Source organism: Panthera pardus, unplaced genomic scaffold, assembly GCF_024362965.1.
Source record: "Panthera pardus isolate Hobbes unplaced genomic scaffold, ASM2436296v1 HiC_scaffold_20, whole genome shotgun sequence".
NCBI lineage: Eukaryota > Metazoa > Chordata > Mammalia > Carnivora > Felidae > Panthera > Panthera pardus.
This window is the reverse complement of record NW_026526766.1, coordinates 14,474,179-14,498,423: the sequence shown is the minus strand read 5'-3', so window position 1 is coordinate 14,498,423 and position 24,245 is coordinate 14,474,179. Positions and strand designations below refer to the sequence as shown.

General features: G+C 40.7%; 1 protein-coding gene across 5 annotated transcripts in view; it reads right to left on the bottom strand.

Annotated features, from left to right (window-relative positions):
- The window catches only part of GDA (guanine deaminase), a 104,870-nt gene that overhangs the window by 11,753 nt on the left and 68,872 nt on the right, over positions 1 to 24,245 (bottom strand). For all 5 annotated transcript variants that reach the window (XM_053907808.1, XM_019463607.2, XM_019463606.2 and 2 more), the window contains exons 4-10: positions 18,047 to 18,134; positions 16,458 to 16,563; positions 14,988 to 15,015; positions 13,732 to 13,839; positions 11,102 to 11,209; positions 8,454 to 8,551; positions 7,588 to 7,655 (exon numbers count right to left, since the gene is read on the bottom strand). In XM_053907808.1, coding sequence (XP_053763783.1) covers positions 7,588 to 7,655; positions 8,454 to 8,551; positions 11,102 to 11,209; positions 13,732 to 13,839; positions 14,988 to 15,015; positions 16,458 to 16,563; positions 18,047 to 18,134 — 604 coding nt within the window. The remainder of the gene's footprint in view (positions 1 to 7,587; positions 7,656 to 8,453; positions 8,552 to 11,101; positions 11,210 to 13,731; positions 13,840 to 14,987; positions 15,016 to 16,457; positions 16,564 to 18,046; positions 18,135 to 24,245) is intronic.

Here is a 24,245-nt window from a genome sequence, read left to right as displayed (position 1 = left end):
TATTGCTAGAACCAAGCAAACGTTAAGTGTAAATGCAGAATAAAAATGCTATCACCATAAGGTACAGAAACATGTAAAGACTGAATATATATTTCAAAATGCAGCTGACCTTTGAACAACACGTGATATGTAGATTTTTTAAATAGAGTACAGTATCGTAAATACATTTTCTCTTCCTTATGATTTTCTTAGTAACATTTTCTATTCTCTAGCTTACTTTAGTATAAGAATACAGTATATAATGCATATAACATACAAAATATGTGCCAACTGACTGTTTATGTTTTGGGTAAGGCTTCCAGTCAACAGTAGGCTATTAACAGTTAGGTTTTGGGAGAGTCAAACTATGCACGGATTTTCGACTATGCATGGGGTCAGCATCCCCAACCCCCACATTGTTTAAGGGTCAACTGTATGTGGACAAAGACTGAAAGGAACAAAAACAAAAGCCACGCCATTAGGATGGTATTAACATGGAAGATTTGACTAATGCAGTTAAAAAAAAAACAGGTTTTATGAAAGATGACAGAAAATAGTATTTTCTTCAATATCTAATAAAAACTAACAATATGGAAAGAATAAGGGCAGATTAGAAAACAATGCTATGTAATTCACTGAGAAAATTTTGAGAGCTGTCTTATTATGTTGCTGAGGATCCTATATTCTTCAGTTGTTATGTTAGTAAAGTACCGATAGGAACCATACTGTGCCGAAGAAAGAATGAATGGACCCTGGTGTTTAGTCTGGACTATTTGTGTAAAAGTCAAGCTTTTCTTCTGGGAATTTCTGTCCAGAGTAACTAACTTCCTGATCCCTAAGATACCCAGTGAGCTCAATGGTTTCCCCCTGCCCCCCAACACCTCCCCGCAACACATTTCATGAAAGTAAAATCCCTATTTTATCATATCACAAGAGGCAGCGTGACGGGGTGGAGAGAGAAAGAATGAGCTTTACATTTTACTGACCTGGTTTTAAACTGTGGATCTGGGGCTTTATTGTTTTATAGACGTTTGGTCGGTACCTTATGAACCTCAGTTTTCTCAGAAAATTAAAATAACATGACCTACCTTAACAGTTGCTGAGAAAATCCAATTAAATAGCATAAGTGCAAAGAAATAAGGACTAAAGGATGGAAACTACATGGGGGAACTGGAGGGGGCAAAAAGAATGCATTTTTGCAGAAAATGGATTCCCAAACCCCCAAGTCCCTCTACCATCACAATAAGGAACAATGCTATCATTTGCCAGTCAACACGAAGGACATTATTTACAAGAAGACACTGAAGAAACCACACAAGAGTACAAACTTGAGCCAAAGGGCAATGGGAAGGTAAAAGCACATGATTAGATATGTGCGTGTGCATTTTGTTTCATTCATTCATTTATTGACCGTCATTTACTGAGCACCTTCTATGTGCTTGATCTATTTAAGCACTCATAAGTAAAAGTTATGGGCTCCACATGAGCCAACTACCTGGCGAAGGAGAAGGAAAAGAGACACATGAACAAACAAATATTAAGTATAGATAACATTCAGCTAGTAATAAAGAAAATGGACAGGGAAAACCCATTTAGCCAAGACGGTGAAGAAAAGACCTCTTTAAGGCAATGATATTTAAACTAGGACAGGAGTGAGAACTCAGCCATATAAAGAGTGACATAAAGGGCATTCCAGGCAGAGGAACAGAATGCACAAGTTCTTTTGGTAGAAGGGAGTGTGACTTCGTAGAGTGGTTTAAAACATAGCCAGTGTAGGGAACGGGGAGAAGTGAGAGACAAGGCTGGGAGCTGGACGGGTGTCAAACCATGCAGACAAAGCTTTGTGTGCCTTGGCATGAGGTTTCCCTATTCAAAACTCCACTGAAGGGTGTAGGCAGGAGGAGGTAAAATGGTCTGATTTTCACTGTAACTCTTTTGAAAAGAGAAGACTGAATTAGAAGGGCCCGGGATGAATGGGAAACCAATTAGGAAGCTAGTGCAGGAGTTTAGGCAAGAAACCATGGCAACCTCAGGTGGCCGTGGCTGATTTGGGGAAAGGGGGTGGACTCGGCAGATATTAGAGTCGTGGGTTGGATGAGTACGATGTAGACTACAGAATACACCTCACTCAGGGTGTGTTTGTTTGGCTGCAGCGAGAGGAAGAAGAGAAAACTCAGACGCAGGAAAGTGTGTACGTGGGGACATTTGGTGTGAGGAAGAGGAGGGAAGGATTTCCGATTGTTTCTATTTTCTCAATGACATGAGAGGAGGGTAAAAAAGTCAGGAGGGTAAGAGTTGGAGTAGAAAGTTTAGGGCAAACAAATAAGAAAAGGCCGTCTTGGAATACGGGGATGCATGCGTATTTAGAGCAACGTGATTGTCTGTTTGGGTAGTGCTGAGGGCCATTTGGAATTTGAAAGCAGAATTTAAAATGAAACCCCACCGGAGAATTTTTTTCCCAGCAACTTCCAGATGCTCAGCTGCAGACGCTGAGAAGGGGAATCGTTGGGAGAACCAAGGAGGTTCACGTTTTGCTAAGTGAGTACAAAGAAAATGAAAAGGACACGAGAGTTTCCAAGGAAATGATTATAGCAATGTATTCTGGCATCTAAGCTGGGTAAATTAGGAGTGGAAAATGGATTTGAGAAAGCACGGAATCAGTGGCTTGGCGTTTACAAGTTGATCAAAGAACTATTGCTTTGGGAGTAATGGAACAAGTAAGATAGAAAGTCAGGAGATTGTCATTAGGAGGTGGAACCCTGGGGGGCGCCCAGGTGGCTCAGTCGGTTAAGCCTCCGACTTCAGCTCAGGTCCTGATCTCGGGGTTCACTAGTTCAAGCATCACGTTGGGCTCTGTGCTGACAGCTCAGAGCCTGGAGCCTGCTTCACATTCTGAGCGTCTCTCTCTCTCTCTCTCTCTCTCTCTCTCTCTCTCTCTGCCACCCCCCACACACTCTCTCTCTCAAAAATAAACAATTTCAAAAAAAGAAAGTAAGTAGGACCCTGGTTCCATGTATGTTGTTTGTTTTAATGAAGTCGTAGGTCTTGTTGACGTAAACCTTGTTCCATATTTTTTTCCCTTCAGATTACTGGTTTTTTGGTTTTTTTTACTATGTCCCTTTATTCTGAGATGAGAAATTTTATATACTTAGAATTTTGTTCCCATTTGCAAAATACATCATTCTGTTAACCTTACACAGAAACCACAATTTCTTGGTTTCTGTTAACAAAATCAGAAAATAGAAGAAATTTTAGTATTTGGAAAGTTTTTTCTTGCAGAGAATGTACCGCTTTCAAAGTTTGTGATGAAAGATTAAAGATGTTCAAATGACATAAGGGATATATAATACCAAACCTCAAGGACCTGGCACTCTGTATCAAAAGTAAAATATTCAGGTCCCAGGAACCTCTTCCCAACCAGACGGAGACTCTTCTTGATTTACTGATTTGCCATTTTAATTTTTTTAATGTTTATATTTGTTGCCATTGTTTACTGACTTTATTTTTTAGAGCAGTTTAAGGTTCACAGCCTGATAACTTTTTTATAAGATATTACTTTTCACACTGTGCACATTCTATTAAGATACATTTTTGATTTTTGCTTTCGTTTTTTAAACTCTTTTACAATTTTTTAAATCTTATTTCTGTTTTAACTGACTTAGCCTTCACTGATATCCTATTATAATATCACTTCCTTGATCCTGGCCCTTTATTTAGCCTCATAACTCATTTAATGCTGTAGATTTTCAAGTAGTTTTTCCAAAGCGTTCATGGGGAGAATATTTTCCAAAACTTTGTACATCTGAGAATTCTGTTGCCTTCACAGGAGAATCTCGTCCAATATAATATTCTTGAGTAACAACTATTTGGCTCCAAACTCTTTCTTTCTCTTGGTATTTTTCATGCCAAACTGGTTTTTAATTGTTTTAGTGATAACTGACTTTTTTTCCCTGCCTCACTGTTTTAAGACTTTTTTGTTTCCTTTTTCTTTGCAACTCCAATATTTTGCCACAATGTGTTCAGTTATGATTTAGCCTGGAACAGGGTAAGTTCTTTGAATATGATACACAGTTTTTTCTTAAGCTTAAGGAAAAGATTTAGCCTTCAAAACTTCTATTATCTTTGTTCTGGATCCTGGGCCAGGAGACTCCCCTGTGCTGGTGCAATGCTGTCCTGCGTTCCGCGTGGATCATCCTCAAACACCCCCTTTGATCTTTGGTCAACTTTGTTCTTGACATCACTGATTTAATTTTCTGCAACAATAGTTCTACTTCGCATAGCTTCCCTACATGGTTAGTTTATTTGCTATTTTTAAACTGAAGTATAATTAAGATATCATAAAATGCACAGAAGGCAGGTGTCCAGTTCGATGAATGCTGACGACTGTACATGGCCATTGAAGTACCTTTCAGAAAAACAAGATATTAAACATTTCCATTGCTCCAGCAAGCTCTCTCACCACCCTTTCCAGTCAATTTCTGCCTCCGGCCCCAACCCTTGGCAACCGCTTTCTGATTTTTATCAACACCAGGTAAGCTCTACTGGTCCCTAGGTTTCATGCATATGGGGACATGCAGTGTGTGCTCTTCTGTGTCTGGCTTTTCTCATTTAACAAAATAGTTTTTAGATTGACCCTTGTTTTGCATACATCGGTGGGTCGTTCTTTCCTGAATGCTGAGTAGCACTCCATTGTAGGAATATGCTTCAGTTGGCTTATCCATTCTCCTGTCGGCAGGTGTCTGGATTGTTTCCAGTGTGGGGCTGTTATAAACACAGCTGGTATACACGTCCGTGTACTCCTCTTTCCATAAACACACATGTTCATTTCTCTAGGGTAAATACCCCAAAATGGAATTACCAGGTCCTATGCAGATGCATATTTAACTTTAAAAGCAACTGCCAGTTTGCCAGTTTTCCAAAGTGGTTGTAAAACTTACTGTCCCTCCAGCCGCAGGCGATTGTCTAGTGCGTCTCATTCTTCCCACCCTCCCCCCACCTCCGGTTTTCTTCTTTCATTTAAACACATTCCCTTTCCATCACAACTTGTGGTCTTTTCAAAGCACCACGTCTTCTTGTACTCCAAGGATGACGGCAATTTTCTGAAACTTTCTTCTGGATCCTGCAGTAGGTCATTTTCTGAGATAAGCTCATCTTCTCATCCTTTGGAATACTACTTTCTCTTGGTTTGCAATGTTTTTGTTAAGCTTCATGTGAGTTTCTCCTATCTCATAGGTGAACAAGCCCAGATCTGTCTCTGATGTCTATCTGATGATAGACAGGGTGAACAAAGTACTTTTGGACCTGCTGTCTCTCTACAGTATGAGGTTAAATGATGTTCTGGAGCCTCCAGGGGACAGGCAGTTTGTTATATAAAGGGCATATTCAGGAAAGGGTGGAATGTAGAGGGGATATTTTAACAGAAACTATGTAAAATGCAATAGCATTCTCCAAATGCATAAGTGAATATCTCATATTTAATCAAATCTTTGGTCAATACACCAACATTGATTTTTCCTTTAAACCAGTCTTTGTTGACTGGTGCAATGTGCCAGGAATGTGCTAAGCACTTCACATGCATTTTTTTTTTAATTTAAGCTTCAAAACAAGCTTATAAGGTACACATACCTATAACTGTTGTTATCGTAATTACGAAATGAAGTCTTAGAAAATTAAGGTAATCTGCTCAAAGTCTTACAGCTAATAAGTGACAGTTTCATCTAAAGGCTTTATGCATTCCTATACAACCCAAAGTCAAGAACTAGAAGTCACGTGATGAATTTTTTAAAGTTTTTATTTATTTATTTTGAGAACGAGAGAGAGAGAGAGTGCGCGCACAAGTTGGGTATGGGCAGAGAGAGGGAGACAGAATCCCAAGCAGGCTCCACACTGTCAGTGCAGAGTCCGAGGGGGAGCTCAAACACTTGAACCGTGAGATCATGGCCTGAGCGGAGATCAAGAGTCGGACACTTAACCAACTGAACCCCCCAGGCACCCCTGGAAGTCATATGACGAATTTAAATCATGGAGACCAAAATCCTAGAAAATTGGAAAGCAACACTTACCTGATTTTTGGCTGTCTACAAAATTTGTCATTAACTGACTAGCGTGTAACAAAAATTCTTGGGCATGTTTTTCTTATTCATTAAAGCTCTTCTGTGAAGGTAAAATCACCACCTTAACACCTGTGACTCTACCCAAGTATTGCCACAGTCTCAGTGATTGAAGCCTTAAATTAGAATAAAAAAAAAATCTTAATTCTTTTGATTCATGTAAAATTGGGGGAGAAAATCTAACATAGCACACATCTTTAAAAATATTAATAATTCATTTTGTATTATTGTATATCTTACCAACATTGCTGGTATGAAATTAACTGAAACAGCGGTGCCTGGTTGGCTCAGTCGGTTAAGCGTCCGACTCTTTTTTCAGCTCAGGTCATGATCTCAAGGTTGGTGGGATCGAGCCCTGCCTCAGGCTCTGTGCTGACAGTGCAGGGCCTGCTTGGGATTCTCCCTCTGTTTCTCCTCTCTCTACCCCTCCCCGCACTCACGCTCATTCACATGCTCTCTCAAAAATAAATAAATAAGCATTAAAAAAAAAAAAAGGAATGGAAAATAAATCCTTGTGCCCCACACCCATTTAAAAATTGTTTTAGTTTATTCACACACAGTAATAAAAGGTTCACGGCAGATATGCCTAGACATTCGGCCTGTCTCATGTGTCCAAAGTGAGAAGCACTGCACATACTCAGGAAAAACAATTAAAATGTGCTGCGAACAAAAAAAGACATCTCTAATTCCTCAGACACCTGGACTGTCCTTCAACACAGTCAACGACAGACTACCTTCGGGAAGTGGAATCTCATTTTGTGAAACACTGCTTAAAAGCAAAACAAGTTCTCAACATACCACCGAGTTCACAATGCTGGCCTCGATAGAATCTGAGCTTACTATGTGGCAAGGTCAAATAATTTTCTGTTGAGACAGTATTTGCGATGACATAGTTATTAAAAACTGAAACCGTACAAACCCAAACCGTCAAAAGCTAGCCAGAAGGACAAAACAAAAGGGGAAGAAAAATCAAGGAGCTTTAAAAAAAAACAACAAAAACCCTTTAAAACACCTTAGAAGGACTTACCCTTTATCACCCAATCTCTGAACAGGAAGCAAGGATAATGGCCTTCAGGAGGTTAGTATCATCAAAACCCCTTCTTACTGCTTCCAACCTTACCATTTTATCAGCTCGAGACAGTACTAGCAGATAATAAAACTATTTTTTAATACATTTTTTAAATGTTCATTTTATTTACTTTTGAGACAGCGAGATGGAGCGTGAGCAGGGGAGGGGCAGGGAGAGAGGGAGACACAGAATCAGAAGCAGGCTCCAGGCTCTGAGCTGTCAGCACAGAACCCCACGTGGGGCTCAAACTCACGAACCGCGAGATCATGACCTGAGCAGAAATCAGACGCTTAATTGACTAAGCCACCCAGGCATCCCATAAAACTTTTTTTTTTTTTAACATAGAACTGTTACCTGAAAATTAGTCACATCAGAAAGTTACGCACTTACTCAACCACTTTGCTTAGGTCCAAATAGCGAACTACTGACCTGTACCGAGCCCTATTTTCACTTTGTGTTTCATGACTTCAAGGACATTGAGAAAGCCGCTGCTGAGCCTGTAGAGAGAGGAGAGAGTCAGGACAAGGAGACCCACATGCTTCCAACAAAGAAAGGACACCAACAGTACTGATGGTGATTTCACTACACTTGGTTCCTGTCACATCGGCTCTCATGTTGGTACAAACTCATTAGCCACATCAGATCACCTGAGTCCCGGAGGAACACACAATCATAAAGGATCCTTAATCCTTGGGTTGAGGTTAATCTCAGGAGGGTACAAAGCAGCAAGAAGCAGAAGAGAAAGCAGGGGAATCATTTGTAAGGAGAAATAAATGAAACAATTCGACCTTGCAGTTAGTGCAAAAGTCTTATTGGTCTTCAGTGTTTTTTGTTTGTTTGTTTTGGTTTGTTTTTAACCAACTCGTCCTTCTATGTGAAGACGTACAAATTATAAAGCATCATCTCTCCTCTCCATCTGGAATAATTTGTTGCCCTGAATGAGTCGGGACTTGCAAGGCCAGAGAAAGGGGATACCACCGGAAAAGGGGGTGCAGGCTGATGCGTCGGGGCCTGGCAGTTCACAGGCTGCCGCTGAGAACCGCAGAAACTAGGAGAGAAGGGTCTAGGATGAATTCCAGACATGATGCATTGCACAGACTCAGAAATTTTAAAAGATGCTGTGTTCTTCGTGTGCATACTCCGCACAAAGTGTCCTCTTTCGAGGGCCTCTGTCCCAATCAGATAGGCCTCTAGAAGAGGGACACTAAAGACATGATTGAGAAAACGGAGGTCTTTGGGCTGCTAACTCACACCCCAAATGCTCACCAGCTACCGACCGATTACCGCCTACTTACGATAAGTTAGAATTGGGGCAGTGTGAGAGCGCCGCTCCCCGCTCCCTGAACACCTTGAGTTCCTCGGCGGAAAGGTAGCAGCCATGCGCCATCACTGTCTGGAGAGAAGAGTACCCCGCGTGGAGTTTACCACTTAACAATGTTTGGTGAGTCTTCACTCACAGCGAGACGTTACAGGTACACGCAGCTGCTGCGGCTGGCCTCGTCCCCACAAGAGCATTTATGATCACTCGTATGGATAAAATCCCTGTGTACCGGGTACCCCCTCAAAAGAGGCCCGTATGAACATGGGATCACACGAGGCTCAGCAAGTTTTGTGGCTCTTACCGTTTTCTCTTTTTCATCTGGAAAATAACGAGGGTCCAGGTCACCGGCAGTATAGGATACCCACCCCACCCAAAGATACTACGATGGCTTCATCGCCACCCTAAGAAAACAGCCACGTTATTTTATTTCCTAACTCTATGTGGGGAGCAACTGGTGGGGCCGTGCTTGTTCCCATCCTGATCAGAACTTTCTAGAAGTGAGCTTTCCTTTGCCAGCACATGGAAGCTGTGGGGGTAATCCTGGAAACGGTCGTTCTTTATTTCTGCTCCTAGTAAAATATATGCACAACGCTCTTGACACATAAAACCATATAATCTTTGTTCATCTATTTGTAAGTCTTTTTTTTTTAATTGAAGTATAGTTTACACGACCAAATAAGCTTTGTTTTATCACCCATATTCACATTTTCACAATAATTAGGAAACGTGATGTCTTATAAGCATTAACGTGGAAGTAAAATGGATCAAAGAAGTTGGGCGGTGTGCACACACAGGAGAATTTTCTGTTTAGTCCTGGTAATAATTTGTGGGTTTTCCTGAATGAGACTTACCTCTTTCTTATGGCATATATCCATATAGACACATAGAATGGAATATTACTCAGCTATAACAAAGGATGGGATCATGCCATCTGTGACAACATGGATGGACCTAGAGAGTATTATGCTAAGTGAAATATGCCAGACAGAGAAAGACAAATACCAGAGGATTTCACTCATGTGTGGAATCTAAAACAAAGAAAAATGAATAAGCAAACAAACAGAAGCAGAAGCAGACCTGAAAACACAGGAAACAAATGGAGGGTTGCCAGAGAGGAAGGTAGGCGGGGAGGGAGAGAATGGGTGAAGGGGAGTGGGAGACACAGGCTTCCAGTTCTGGAAGAAGTCATGGAAATAAAAGGCACAGCACAGGGCATATAGTCAATATATATAGGTACTATAACAGCATTGTGTGGTGACAGGGGTAGCGACACTTCTGGTGAACACAACACAACATAGAGCAAAGTTGAATCACTACATTGTATACCTGAAATTAATGTAACATTGGGTGTCGACTATACTCAAATTTTTAAAAATTAAAATTAAAAAAAAAAATGGCTTTACTCATTCAAAATTCTTTTCCCCTCAGTACAAAACCCATTTTCAAACAGCTTTCTCTTTTGGGAGGCACGGTTCCGTGACCACAGAATTAATAAAATAAAATTTTCCCAAGCTCTATGCAAATAAAATTAACATGCAGCTAGAAGGTTAATTTATTAATCACATGGAAATAGATGTAGAGAAGGATGAAAATTACAGTGTAGCATTTAAAGACCTATGTAAGGGATTAATCTTTCAGATTAGTCATATTCAGCCCTCTGTTCACATAAGTCCAGAAGAACTGATTTGCTGCAGTAGTTAAACTCTCCATACACTTTGTGCAATTCATTGAAGGCCAAGGCTAAAGGGTATACTGTGGAATGAAGTCTCTCCTCACTATATTAATCTAAATTAATGTAAAATTATTTAATTATGAAAGTAATATACACTCATTTTTTTAAAGCAATAGCAGAGTGTTCAAAAACAAAGAGTAAAAAGTCCTTCTGCCTTCTCCCTCAGGAGGATCACTTTTAACATTCAATGTTTGTATTCCAGATAATTTCTTTCTAACTGAGCATGCAACCCACACAACATCAAGCAATACTGTACAAACATTCTTCCTTGTAAGCCTGGATACATCATTCTTGTGAATGTTGGATAAAATTTTAATTATGAATGTTCTATAATCTAAACAATCCCCCACTGATAGATATTTTCTAACTTTCACATTAATTAACATTCCTATTCATATCCCGTACAGAATGGATCCTTTAAAACGTACCTGCTAACTCAAGGAAATGCGTATTTATATTCTAATGGATACTGACAAAATGTCCTTAGGCCAAACGACCTACCCTCCCTCTAAGAAGCCTTTAGATTTCTTTACTGGGATGAAACTTCAGGTCATTTTTAACTATCTACCCACATATGTGCATGCTCTAGTTTGGGAAATGCACATAGGTTGGAGAAGTCTGGAGATTACTATTGAGATTTTATTTTATTATTATTAGTTTTATTTGAGACAGAGAGAGAGAGAGAGGGAGAGAGAGAGAATCTTAAGCAGGCTCCATGCTCAACACAAAGCCCAACATGGGGCTCGATCCCACAACCCCAGGATCATGACCTGAGCCAAAATCAAGAGTCAGAGGCTCAACTGACTGAACCACGTAGGTGCCCCTGAGATCTTAAAATGTAGATAAATATGCCCTGCTGTATACAGGTTATGTCACGCTATGCAATGTACCTTATTTGTCAGAAGATTGTTCCTATCATACACATCTGTGTAGTTTTTATAATCGGGAAATAAGTTCTTCACAGCTGCTACTTCACTGGAGTTCTCACTTATGTGGCTCTACAAGAAAAAAAATAATAGTTTCAATTTTCTAATGTCAAATACCATCAGAAATGATACTTCTTCCCCAAAAGGATAAGGATGGATTCTACTTGCCTATGTAAGACCACGAAGACTGTACATGTGTTCTATTGAAAGCAATGATACATATCATATATAACAGCGGCATGAAAAATTAACTATGACTATGTCATTACATGAGCATGTAATGTTCTAACCCTAACCCTAAGCCAATGTTATGTTCTTCCAATGAAGTCTTTTCAAATCCCATACTATGTTAGGAACAAATGAAAGTAAAAAGTACTTGAAAAGGGTCAAGAGCCTAGCTATTGGTGGCAATTTGCTTCTGGGGTTAGCCGTTTAAGATAAGAGTTTAAGGGCCACAAAGGGACAGACAGCATGGTTCCCTCATAAGAAAACTAGAATTTGAACAAGGAGAGCTAAATGTTAGCTCAAGTTCTGAGCTTAATTGTGTGTCTTAGGGTGAGTCAGCTACTTCCTTTGGCCTCCACATTCTCAGCTCTCAAATATGAGGGTTGTGCTAAGTGAGTGATTTTCCAAAAATTCATATAAAAATTCATAGAAATCCAATATGTAAAAGGCATCAACAAGTTGCCTTTCAGGAAGAAGCAGGGTTGGGATTTGGGAACCCTGTCATCATTCTGTCCCCTTTGTCACCTTCCAGAATGTCTCCTGTGCAGAAAACAGTTTGACAATAACTGAGCTAGACAATCTTGAAGTCACCAAAAAAGAGCCCATAAGAATCCAAACGCAATCAAAACAAATGAGTCCTGGCCCCCACACCTGCAGAACATCACAAACCCCAAGAGGGCAGAAAGTGTTTTTGAGACACAACACTTGGGTGTAACCACCTCACTCCCTAGCCTAAAACAAAAATCTCCAGACCAACTGGTGATGAGTACATATTATGGGGGAAAAAAAAAACTCATGAGCAAGTTGCCATTTTCAAGAATGGCAATACCATTTCCCTTCTCCATGAAGTAGAGTGTCAGTCAAATAAATAGAAGAAAAAAAGAGCCATGTTCTAAAAATAGAGTATTCCAACTAGAGGGTGAGCTTTATCCTGTCCTTGAGGAAACTTAGACCACTGAAGAAATGCCTGGGCATCTGAAGGGAAAAAAGGACAACCAGATGATTCATGTCATTGTAATAAATTTGAGGAGACGTTAAATGCACATGCACACATACATACATCCCCAGCAAGGACACGCTTGATTTGGTTGTGTCTTCATGGAGCTCAGGACAGACTACCCCCAACTATGGCACTGTGGCATATTGTATTATTTTAAGCCGAAGGAAAATAGCTGACGTGGGAAGGTCACTCTGACCTTCCTCCACCCTTCTTCCCTGAAACAGGGAAATAAAATAAAACTCTTGTGTGAGGGGTGCCCACCCTATACTTGGAGGGAAGAAGCATCCTTATCTCTGAAGACAAAAGGATGCCCAGAAGAATCCAAACCAAAGATCATATTCCTCCATGACTGTGCACTCGTCACCCAACCTAGCCTAGAAATGCTCTGGGCTCTTTCTTTGGGTTTTCATTTCCTTATGAAGTCTCCTGTATCATGTAAAGCTGAGATTAAATACTTTTGTATGCTTTTCCCTTTTTAATCTGTCTTTGTCAATTTAGTTTTCAGATGTGGCCAGGGACTCTAAGAAGGTTAAGGAAAACTTTTTCCTCCCCTACAATTATATGGGATTGAATAAAAAATACAAATATCACAGTCCACAAAAAACGGGGGGTGATGAGAAGAGTTGATAAGCCCTAACAAAATAAATCTTATTAAAACAAAACACAACACCTTCCACTCTGATATAGAATCAATGTGTTGTCTCTCTCTTCCCTTGCCCATTGTGATAAGATAGTCAACTCTTAAGAGGGAAAATTGGAGTGCAGTACGTGATGAAGCCCGGAGGATGTGTGAAGGGGAGCTTGCAACCCCCAATTTTAACCTAGCTGGAAGCTTTAGAAGGGTTTTATTCCTAAATTGCGACCATTTAATGACAAAGTAAGATATGCTTTTTTTTGTTCCTGATCTCAAATTAAGAAACTCAGAACAAAAGGGCTTTTAAATGCATTTTTGCAAGTAGAAATTAGGTTCTTTTTGCTTTTCAAATAATGGGTGGTTTCTCCAAAAATCAAGGACTAGAACACTGACAAGAAATATCAAATAAAAGAGAGAAGTAGGAAAGAAATGCCTGAAATTTATCCTACAGAGAACAGGTAACCGGTGTGTCGTAGGTCTGGCTTGGTTACTCATGATGTCTTTGTCTCTCCAAAGCCTGATCAGAGAAGACCAAGGGTAAAAGGAGCTTCAGGTTTCTTACCTGAGAAATGAAAGGAGTGGATTTAGGTGACGTCTGTAAGAGCCCTTCCTGTGCTATGATGCTATTTCTCTAGGAGATCTCAGGAGAAGAATTGGAGATTTACTGCAAGAATTTAGGGTACTGAGAAGTCTTGCAGGTTTGGACAGAGGCAGAACTAGGGGGAAAACACCCACCTGAATGTGCAAATTATGGGTCTTCGCGAGGTTTCCCAGTTTACCCAACAAAGTCTCAGAGCAGGAAAGGGAAAAACGTGGTGTCACTATGGGCTTCACTCTAGAATACTGGAAATAATATAAAAAGCAATTAGTCAGGAAACCATGGATATCATGAATGGGTGGCAGACCCTAACATGCGTATCATACACATGTAACTATGTTTTCATTCTGGGGGACAGTCTCCCATTCTAACAGCGGGTGGAAGTTTTGGGTTTCATGGAAATGGCTCATGACTGAGGACAATGGAGACAAGATTCTACAGCACCAAGTTCAATGGAAGAAGATTCTGTCCTAAATGACAGACACCCCGAGTCACACATTCACATGAAGGCTCAGACAAGGCCTTGACTGGGTGGCCTTCATGAAGAGAAACGGGAAACAGAAGAACATCCGAAGGAGGCCACTGGGGAGACTAAAAGTGAGCTGGAGGCCTATTCACCACCTACATCTTGGGGAGGTGTGCTGGCCGTGGCCTCCCTCGGGACGTTTAGTGGCAGCATTGGCTCTGATGTGACCCAGGGTAAAGGCTGAACAGGAGAGAAGGGCTCGGAGAGCAGTAGTGAAGATGAGGACCCAGGAGGCTGCAGGTGGGTCTCCCGAGATTAGATTGCAAGTAATGGATTTCTTAGATTTTCAATCAGACCTCAAAAGGTGGTAAAGGAAGGGGCTGGCTTGCACAGTGGAGCTAAGAACCAGCATGCTGGGGTCGGGAAAGGAAACAGCACTGCCTCCAAGGCTCACCGACACTAGGGCATTGCAAAGAGGAGTGTCTGAATGCCTGCAGGCCATGTGATATACCACACATTAGGCACCAAGGCAGCCAACGGCTGGGGCATCAGGGTGAACACTGTGCTTCAGACCAGATCAGGGAGTACAAGAGGCCAGAGCCAACGTTGAGGTAGCCAACTTCCAGTTTTTACCAATCTGTCCACATCCGTGAAGCCCCCTCCTACCTCCCCAGGGACCAGTCCTGTGAGATGAAAAGGTTCTAGAGAAGAGGAAGGGAAAACCACAGAGAAGACAAAAAAGGCTGACCTCACAGAGCTGAGTTGATGGGTCCACTGTAGGAACAATTTAAGGCTCTGGGAAAATATTTCTGCATGCATGGAGTAAGCCAAACACGCGCAGACTAATCTTTACCAAACAACTTAATAACGCATCCTGCAAACAGCACAAAGGCAATCCAAAAACAAGCTGGGAACAAGCTTACTTACGTTCTTTTGGAGCATTCTCAACACAAATCTGAAATACAGCAACAAATGGGAAAATAGAAAAATGTGGCATTTAAAAATACGTTTTTAAAAAGGGTGAAAACATGATCCTCACAGGTCCTAACTTCCAGACAAACATTTCTAATGCTGTACATGTTTCACCACCAGCAGTTAAAGATTAACAAGTAGTAATTATTCTGCTTTCTCACGTGCGGCCAGGGAGATAAAGTGCGAAATCAGAGGGAACTGAAGTTTTATCATCTAACATCAGCTGAGCTGTTCGTAAGTATCCCCACAGCACCGAAGCCATTCTGCTGGCTTAAGCTCTATTTGGGGGAATATTGTAGGGTGTTACGCTCCTTGGATATTAGAATCATGGAATCCTATGCACCTGGAGGTGTTTAGAAGCCATAGGACTCTCTCCTCCTAATTTTCCTTTATAGAGCGAAAGCTACTTTCTCACACAACATCATCATTCATTTCCAAAGGCCAGGTGCTCCTGGGCACAGACGATAGAATAAGGCAGAAGGAATAGGCCAGAGGTGGCTGTGAATTGGGGGCAGGGGGCACCAGATGGGACCAGGTGACAATCTTACCCATTGTATCTGCAGGGACAGTAGTATCCGTAGGGCCTATGAAATACCTATTTGTGCCCTGGCCGAATATATTTACTAGCTAGCTTCCTGCCTACTGGTAGACCTTTGTTTTGGAACAAAACGCAGATTAAGGTTTACTACGATCACAAACACAGATCCATAGAAAAATTCAGCAAATGGCCGATGATAAAAGGCGTGTTTCATTCTTTCTGGGAGCAGGTGACGGTTCCTAAGCCACCCTTTTCAGAGGACACATTTAAGGTGAAGGAAGTGTGGAACTGGAGAAAAGGTGGGCTTCTAAAACTTGCATCAGGATAGGTTAGGTCTTGGGGGAGATTTGAATCTAAAGAATGTTCTTCTGGATCTCTTGCATGTTGAGAGTCATACAACACAATTCCTTGTCAAATCAGATCCTAAAGGGACTATGGAGAAGCCATTAAAGAAGTGTAGATAGAGTATTTTGGGGATCCATAGAGTATCCCAAGGTCATCTTAAAAGAACAGAACAAAAACCCGTGATCTCAGGCAAGAGGATGACCCACAACCAAAAGTAATCTAATGAGCACACCACATATATTTAAAGCAAGTTCAGTTTACAAAAGCCTCCATCTATACTAAAGGAGAAGGGAGTGGTAAATCATTAACTTTTAAAAAGAATCTTTCATTTCACAAAGGGGTTCACCCCAGGACTCCTATAACGAGTTCACAGAGGCTCCCAAACAGTATTGACATGCAATATTTTCTTTAGGACCAGACCAACCGCATAAAGTGGGGCAAACCCACACAGTGACATATGTGTATATCCGCCTGGTTCACAGAGGTTGCCTCCATCAGTGCTGCAAAGGGACTGCCCACAAGACAAATCAAGATGAATATACCTCTCTGTCTCCTCGATTGACACCTCAGTGGTCTCCTTGTATTCGGGAACAGTAACATTCAAATCCATGCAGACTTTGCCCACAAATGCCCGCTGCCCGAATTTATCTGTGAGGCACACACAAACAGAATCTGAAGTCATTCTTTTTCTCCCAAATGGTGTCTTTCCTAATCTTTCAATTAAAATCATTATGAAAACATAAGTGAGAATGTATCATAAGTGGGGAATTTGACTTAGTTCTACCAGCAGCTCTCAGCACTAAGGAACCTAGTCCTCATTAGAGGTGCTAGAGAAATTTTATTTTAGCTAGAAAGTTGAAGCTATGTGGGGTAATATTAATTTTTTTTTACAATGTCTGTGCCTCTGTCATAAGAGTCTTGCAAAAGCCTTTTTGCCTCTTTCCCCTGTAATTCGTTTTAATACCTGGCCATTATATTATTCTTCCCTAAAACCGCACCTTCATCAGATACCTCCTCTGGCTTAAAATCTTGAGTGTCTGATGCACATACGAACCTGTCCATAGTCTGAACTGTCCCATCTCCCCCACCTCCTCCCCCACCCCACCCAGCAATGAATCCTGTCCTCCAGTTTGGCTACTCTGTTCCCTGCTTCCTGGATCTACTATGGATGTTCCTGCTCTCACACCTCTGTCCATGTCATTTCCCCTGTTGGGAAGACATTTTCCTTTCTCCCCATTTTATGTCCCTTTGAACCCCATTTAAAAGTCCCTTCCGTGAATTCTTTGCAGATGATCCAATTCTGAGTTTTCTCCGTCTCCTCCCAAAATAGCAATATATATTTTCAGTGCTACCCTTCAGGCCTCTGGCATAAACTACCTTAGCCAGCAAGCAGAAGCATCAGTGCATCAGCCAGAGGAGCCAGAGGTATTTACTGAGCATCTGCCATGTTCTGGGCACTGTGCAAGGTACAAATTTTGGAATCGCTCATCTAAATCCAGTCTCCTTTCTGCTTACTAGCTCTATGACTTGGGCATGTTCCGTCCTCTGAGCATCAGTTTATGCATCTGTAACATGAGGACATTAACGACTACTTCCAAAGGCTGTTTGCAACTGAGTGGCAATAATCCACACCGAGTGCTCCATGTAAAGCCGGGCGTCTAGCAAGAGCACAGCAGCTGTTACTACAGTTATTAATTAATGTGTGTAGCTATTAGTCAGTTAATCCTGTCTGGCTCCTCAAGGGCAGAGACGATTTTCTATTTCATTGTATTCCCAGCACCTCGCACAGTCTCCTAACTGTAGCCAGCAGCCAACACAACATCTGCGGATCATAATAAACTGTTGCCACAGTGACAATTAGTAAACCTGTTTCAAAATGCTCTAAATTAATACAAAAACCTCAGACCCGTATACACCATTCTGAAACCAAAACCATTGGTAAATAATCAAATTACTTAAACAACAAAAAACATCCAAGGGCCATACACAAACACCTAATTACTCGCAAGAAAGGCGGTGCTCAAACTCCAGCAATTAAAAGGCAGGACTGCTCACAAGTAGAAGTCATTGCCGGACATGGTCTGACTGTCTTGGATGGATGTGCCCATACATCATGCTTTCATTTCCTCACCTGTAATTTCTGCAAGGAGCAGGGATGAGTCAGTGTGAATTGTTCCAAAGTAACAAGCCGTGGTTGTTCCATTCTTTAGTGTTCTCCTCTAAAAATAAATCACAAAACCATGAATCGCGTGTGCCCAGAAAAGTCACATGGCAGATGAAGACGAAAATAGAATTCTAGTTTTTAATTTTAAAATGTTTTTATTTAAAGGTATGCCATCTTGATGTGAAGTACAGTTAAGGTAAATGGCAAAAGTATTTATATTCCAAAAGTGTGAACTGGAGGAGAAGCTGGTACTTTTGATTTCCTAGATTCACACAGTTTGGTGTTGCAGAATTCACAAAATGCAATACTAATTAATTCCTTGTTTTTTAGGATTATTTAAGGATATCCAAACTTTATTGCACCAAGGGGTGTAAATGAGATTTTTCTATCTATAAGAGGGCAAAATTATGCAGCCAGATTTCTAGTTCAACCTGGCAGATTGGTCACATGTATTTATCTCCCTTCCTTAGCAAATTTCCACTAAACTAACAGTAAAATTTATTAACACACAAGAAATAGACATGAGCAGAGGAAACATTTCTATATCTTCCTAGACAAAAAAGAAAAAAAAAAAAAACAAGGATGAGAACGTGGAGGTGACTTTGGAAGGAGAGAAAGAAGCATGGAGCTGTTAAGAGAGAATTGGCCGATAGTCTGTATACAAAAGATTAAACCCTGGCAGGACCCTTCTCCCACTTGTTGAAATCAGCCACCCACCCAACCTGATCCTGCAGGAGATATTTACTCTTGCAGAAACTGTGTAGTATTTGAAGACTAGACATCCAATACTGCAAAGTATGGCCGACTGAAGAGTTTTAAGTGGATAATCTGGCTGACCCAAGGATCATGGGATCCTTGGTCATCACCCCCCAAAACGTCACATATGCAACTCCCATCACTCCTGGCAGGACTGATGACTCTTTCCTAGAGAAGATGAATGGTTCTAGAAAAAAGATATCCTCACAATGGCATTTGGGGCCCACAGTTGGAAGGGCCATTCATTGCCTTCACTGTCCATCCTACAATAAAGTTCACCAGTCAACAAGTGCTACTTCCCATCCAGACTCCCAATCAGCATCTTTGAGTGTCACACTTAAATATGGAATGTATGTTTGAGGTTCAATAGATACTTGAGGAAAGCTACTCTAAAAAAAGAGAAGAAAGAGCAAAGAACCTGGGAAAAAATCTCAGAGAAAAGAGGCAATTTATAAGGTCAGAATAAAGTTTGATTTAAAAAAAAAATCTAGGGTGCCTGGATGGCTCAGTCCATTGAGCATCTGACTCTTGATTTCGGCTCAAGTCATGATCTCACGGTTGGTGATATGGAGCCCCATGTTGGGCTCTGTGCTGACAGCATAAACCCTGCTTGGGATTCTCTCTCTCCCCCTCTCTCTGACCCACCCCCTCCACTCACACACTCCCTCTCTCTCTCAAAATAAATAAATAAACTTTAAAAAAATAAATAAGGAGCGTCTGGGTGGCTCAGTCAGTTAAGCGTCCAACTTGGCTCAGGTCATGAGTTCAAGCCCTCTGAGGACAGCTCATATCCAGGAGCCTGCTTCAGAGTCTGTCTTCCACTCTCTCTGCCCCTCCCCTACTTGTGCACTCTCTCTCTCTCAAAAAAAAAATTAAAATTAAATAAGTAAATAAATAAATATCTATGATTAACATTCTCAATGAAATAAAAGAATATATTGCATCCACAAAACAAGAACAGAATGCTATGAAAATGAGAGAACAAGGGCTCTCCAACACTAAAGATTTTATAAATGAATTTTGAAAGTCAATAAAAGGGTTGTAGGATAAATTAAAAACGAATCTCTCAGGGGGAAAAATATTTTGCACTTAAGATAATAGGGAAGAATATGCCATATTTTAACACCCTCTACTCAGCTTCAGCCAAATGTTGAAAAACAACAAGTGAGAGCCCAGTGACATCAGTTAGTCCCAAAAGTTGAGAGAATTGGGAAATCTGGATTTTTACGTCAATCTTTTCAAATTAAGACACTTTGCATATGAAATAAAATGTGTTTGACTGCCAGAGATGTTTAGAGCCTGTCAGCTACAGATAAGGATAAACTCTCTATCAGATTCACAAATCCAGGAGAAAGGGTAGTATCTTGACAGAGACATTGAATTCAATCTCTAGCAACCAGAAAAGCGCCTGAATTTGAGTGTGTGCTCATCAAATGTTTGTTGAATGAATACCTGAGGTAGCAGAATTACTAAGCAACAAGAGACATAAAATGAACTAAAATCAGCATCCTTAGATGGATAGCAGAGGACATTTTACCCTTGAAAGAGAAATGGACCATTAGAACGGTAAGAGTGAATTAATGATTTGCAAACTTGGGCCACAGCATTCTCTATGAACATAGCACAAAAGAGACATGAAAGTATATGAAGATATTTCATTATTTTTCTAACAGGGCTCATCACAAGCTAAGTGTAGACTGGAGGGAAGCATATATGGGGGGAAGAGAGGGGAGAGGTGGGGGCGGGGGGGAGAAATATCCCAGAATGGAAGAGAGACAGGAGTTCTCATATTGAAAGAACTACATATTAAAGAGAATGAACTGAAAAAGAGATCTATAAGTGAGATCTCAGAACATCAAGAATGAAAAGAAAATCTTGAAGGCCAGCAAATTAGCCAGAAAGGAATACATGTCAGATTGACTCCAGCCCATTAGATGCTGGTGGGAAAATCATTTTAAATAGAATTCTCTCCACAGCTAAAGTGCATCATTCAAGAGTCATAACAAAGTAAAACCATTTTTAGTAATTCAAGGATTTGGAAGGCTTATCACCCACCTTATTGGAAATGATTATCAGAAGCTAATTCTTCAAGAAAATGAAACACGAATACAAAAGGAAGACAGGGATCCAAGAAGCACAAGAAAAAGCAAGCACACTGTTAAATTAAGTACAGATGTTGAAAAATAAAGTGGAATTAAATTTTAAAATATTAAACTTAAAAGCTGAAGCTTATTTAAAAAATTTGTTTAATGTTCATTTATTTTTTAGAGAAAGACAGATCATGAGCGGGAGAGGAGCAGAGAGAGGGAGATACAGAATCCGAAGCAGGCTCCAGGCTCCGAGCTGTCAGCACAGAGCGCAACACGGGGCTCGAACCCACAAACTGTGAGATCATGACCTGAGCTGAAGTCAGATGCTTAGCCAACTGAGCCACCCAGCCACCCTGTAAGCTAAAGCTTATTTTAAATTAAGTGTAGATAGTGAAAAAAAACTGAAATCAAAACCTCAGATGATAGAACATAAGATGTGGTGGGAAGGGGGAGACGAAGAAGGGACAGTACATACAATACTCTTGTCTTCTTATATGGAAGAATATATTGAAAAATGATAGAAGACTTGTCTAACACTCTTAACAACTCAATCTTACAGAGACGTTAAAATGTCATGTTGACAGAGAACCCACACTCTTTTAAAAAATGGGCAGGGGGCACCTGGATGGCTCAGTCAGTTAATTGTCTTTGACTTGGGTCATGACCTCGCAGTTTGTGAGTTCAGGCCCTGTGTCAGGCTCCTTGCTGACAGTATGGAGCCTGCTTGGGATTCTCTCTCTCTCTCTCTCTCTCTGCCTCTCCTTCACTCTCTCTCTCTCTTTCTCACTCTCTCTCTCTCTCTCTCTCAGAATAAATAAACTTTAAAAAATAAAATAAAATAAAAAATGGGCAGAATAATCATAAAAAAAATTGACCTTTTGTTGGGTCATAAAATAAAGTGAACTAATTCCTGAGAAAAATAATCACATGAGTTGCACACCCTAACCAGAATAAAATGAAACTCAAAACGAAAACAGAAGTGTAATCTAACATTTTCTAAATTCTCAAAATTTCTCACCCTTTTCTAAAAATTTGGCTTGAAGATGAAATCAAAATTGTTGGCTCATTAGCAAGAAGGACGATGGAAGCACCGCACAGGCGCCGACAAGTCCTTCCTCTGACTCGGGGGTGGGGGTGGGGGGGGAAGGGGGGGAAGCTTTCACTGGGTGAGAAACTGCAGTTTCAAATTGGACTGGATCAAACCGGAATGTTCAAGAATCTGCCCGAATTATAGTTAAGGAACAGGACAGGGAGAGTCCGCAAAGCAAAATAAGAAAAGGCAGGAGGGAAGAGGACGATGCAAAGACCGCCCACGCTACTACTCCTGCCGGTTCCCACGGAGTCCAGCCCATTGAACAAACCAGCCACATGGGAGTGGCTTATGTAATTGAAAGAAATAAGAATCCGGCTTTAAAACTTACTGAAGAGGCCCTCTAAAATACAGCTGCTTTCCTTCTTCATTTGTTCTATATTTGGGCATCCCAGACTCCATTCTGCCCTGGTTCCTCATAAGCTTTCAAGGGGGCTCTTCCATTAGTGACGAGTTTGTATTTTTCCCATTTACAAGACTCTATCAAGAATAACATCAGACTGTGGCCTGTGTTTTCAGTCTTTCCTCAGCCTTCAGTTCTTGAGGCTAAGATTTTTGAGCTCAAAACAGACTCCAAACTTAGGATGACTACCAACTTCAAGGCTTGCAGCAATGGCCTCTTAACAGATTAGATGATTTGCATTTCCAGTGTGCTAAAATAGGGGGGAAGAGTGACCCGTTCCCTTTCTTTTCACCTTGTACTTTAATGATTTGATACCACTTTGGAATTGTTTGGATTCATTAGCTGAATCTTGGACAAACCCAAAGAGTAAGCATATTCTTTCTATTATCCACAATATTTGCAACTAGTTTATCGTGGTCCATTTACCAAGGATCTCACCTCCAATCCCTTGATTACAGGCTGTATAATATATAGATTACTGAACTCTTTCTAGTCTTTTTAGTTCATTCCAGTCCAATTTAAAACTGTAATCTCTCACCCAGGTTGCAGTGGTTAAAGGTAGAAAATCTAGGCTTGCTTTACTGGGATTTTTTTTCCGTATAATCTCAGAAGAGGCTTGCTAATATATACTTTAAATCATTTGCGGATTGGAGCGCCTGAGTGGCTCAGTCAGTTGAGCATCCAATTTCAGCTCAGGTCACGATCTCATGGTTTATGAGTTCAAGCAAGCTCTGCGTTGGGCTCTCTGCTGAGCCTGCTTCAGATTCTGTGTCTCCCTCTTTCTGCCCCTCCACCGCTTGGGCTCTGTCTCTCTCTCTCTCTCAAAAATAAAATAAACGTTAAAAAAATTTTTTTAAATTATTTGCAGATGAAATGAAATGAAATTTGCACCACTGTCATCTATGGTGCAAAACTCTGGGGTCTGGATTGCCCATTTGTTGATGTATAGATCTAGGTTTTCTGTGGGAGAAAATAACACAAACAAACAAAAATGGCTTCCCTCTAATCGTAAGTACTGCCTTAGCATCCCTTTGCACTGCCATGGGCAGTCTTCAGCCTAGGGACAGGTTCTACTTAACACATCTCAACTTGAACAGATTTCAATCATACCATCAGCTCATCCAACTGTTAAAGTGTGTGGGCCTGCTTGCTCCCAATCAGAAACATAGGACATATGCAATGCAAATATTTGTCAAGAATAAAATCTATTTGGGGCGCCTGGGTGGCTCAGTTGGTTAAGCGGCTGACTTCAGCTCAGGTCACGATCTCACAGTTCGTGAGTTCGAGCCCCGAGTCGGGCTCTGTGCTGACAGCTCAGAGCCTGGAGCCTGTTTCAGATTCTGTGTCTCCCTCTCTCTGACCCTCCCCCATTCATGCTCTGTCTCTCTCTGTCTCAAAAATAAATAAACGTGAAAAAAAAATTTAAAAAAAAAATAAAAAAAGAATAAAATCTATTTTGAAGTCACTGACATCAAATACTTAACTCTCTGATATAAGAAATAATATTTATAGAATACTGTCTGAAGGATATATGGTTCTAGATACTCTGTCTAAAACATAAAACACAGATGTGTCTGGTTTTTTATACTATAGCACCTTAATAATATATATTTTGACAACATAGCATGTATTTATATTAAAGATTATTGGAATTAATTTTTAAGGAAATCAGTATAAGGAATAGACATGCTTTACCTTAAGCAATGTTTTATTTTTTATCCTATACACTGTGTAAATTACATAACTGATTCCCCTCTCTGGATCAGCTGTTAGAAACTTAAAGCATTCAGCTTCAAGTGAAGTTATTGAACTGAGTTAACTCATTCA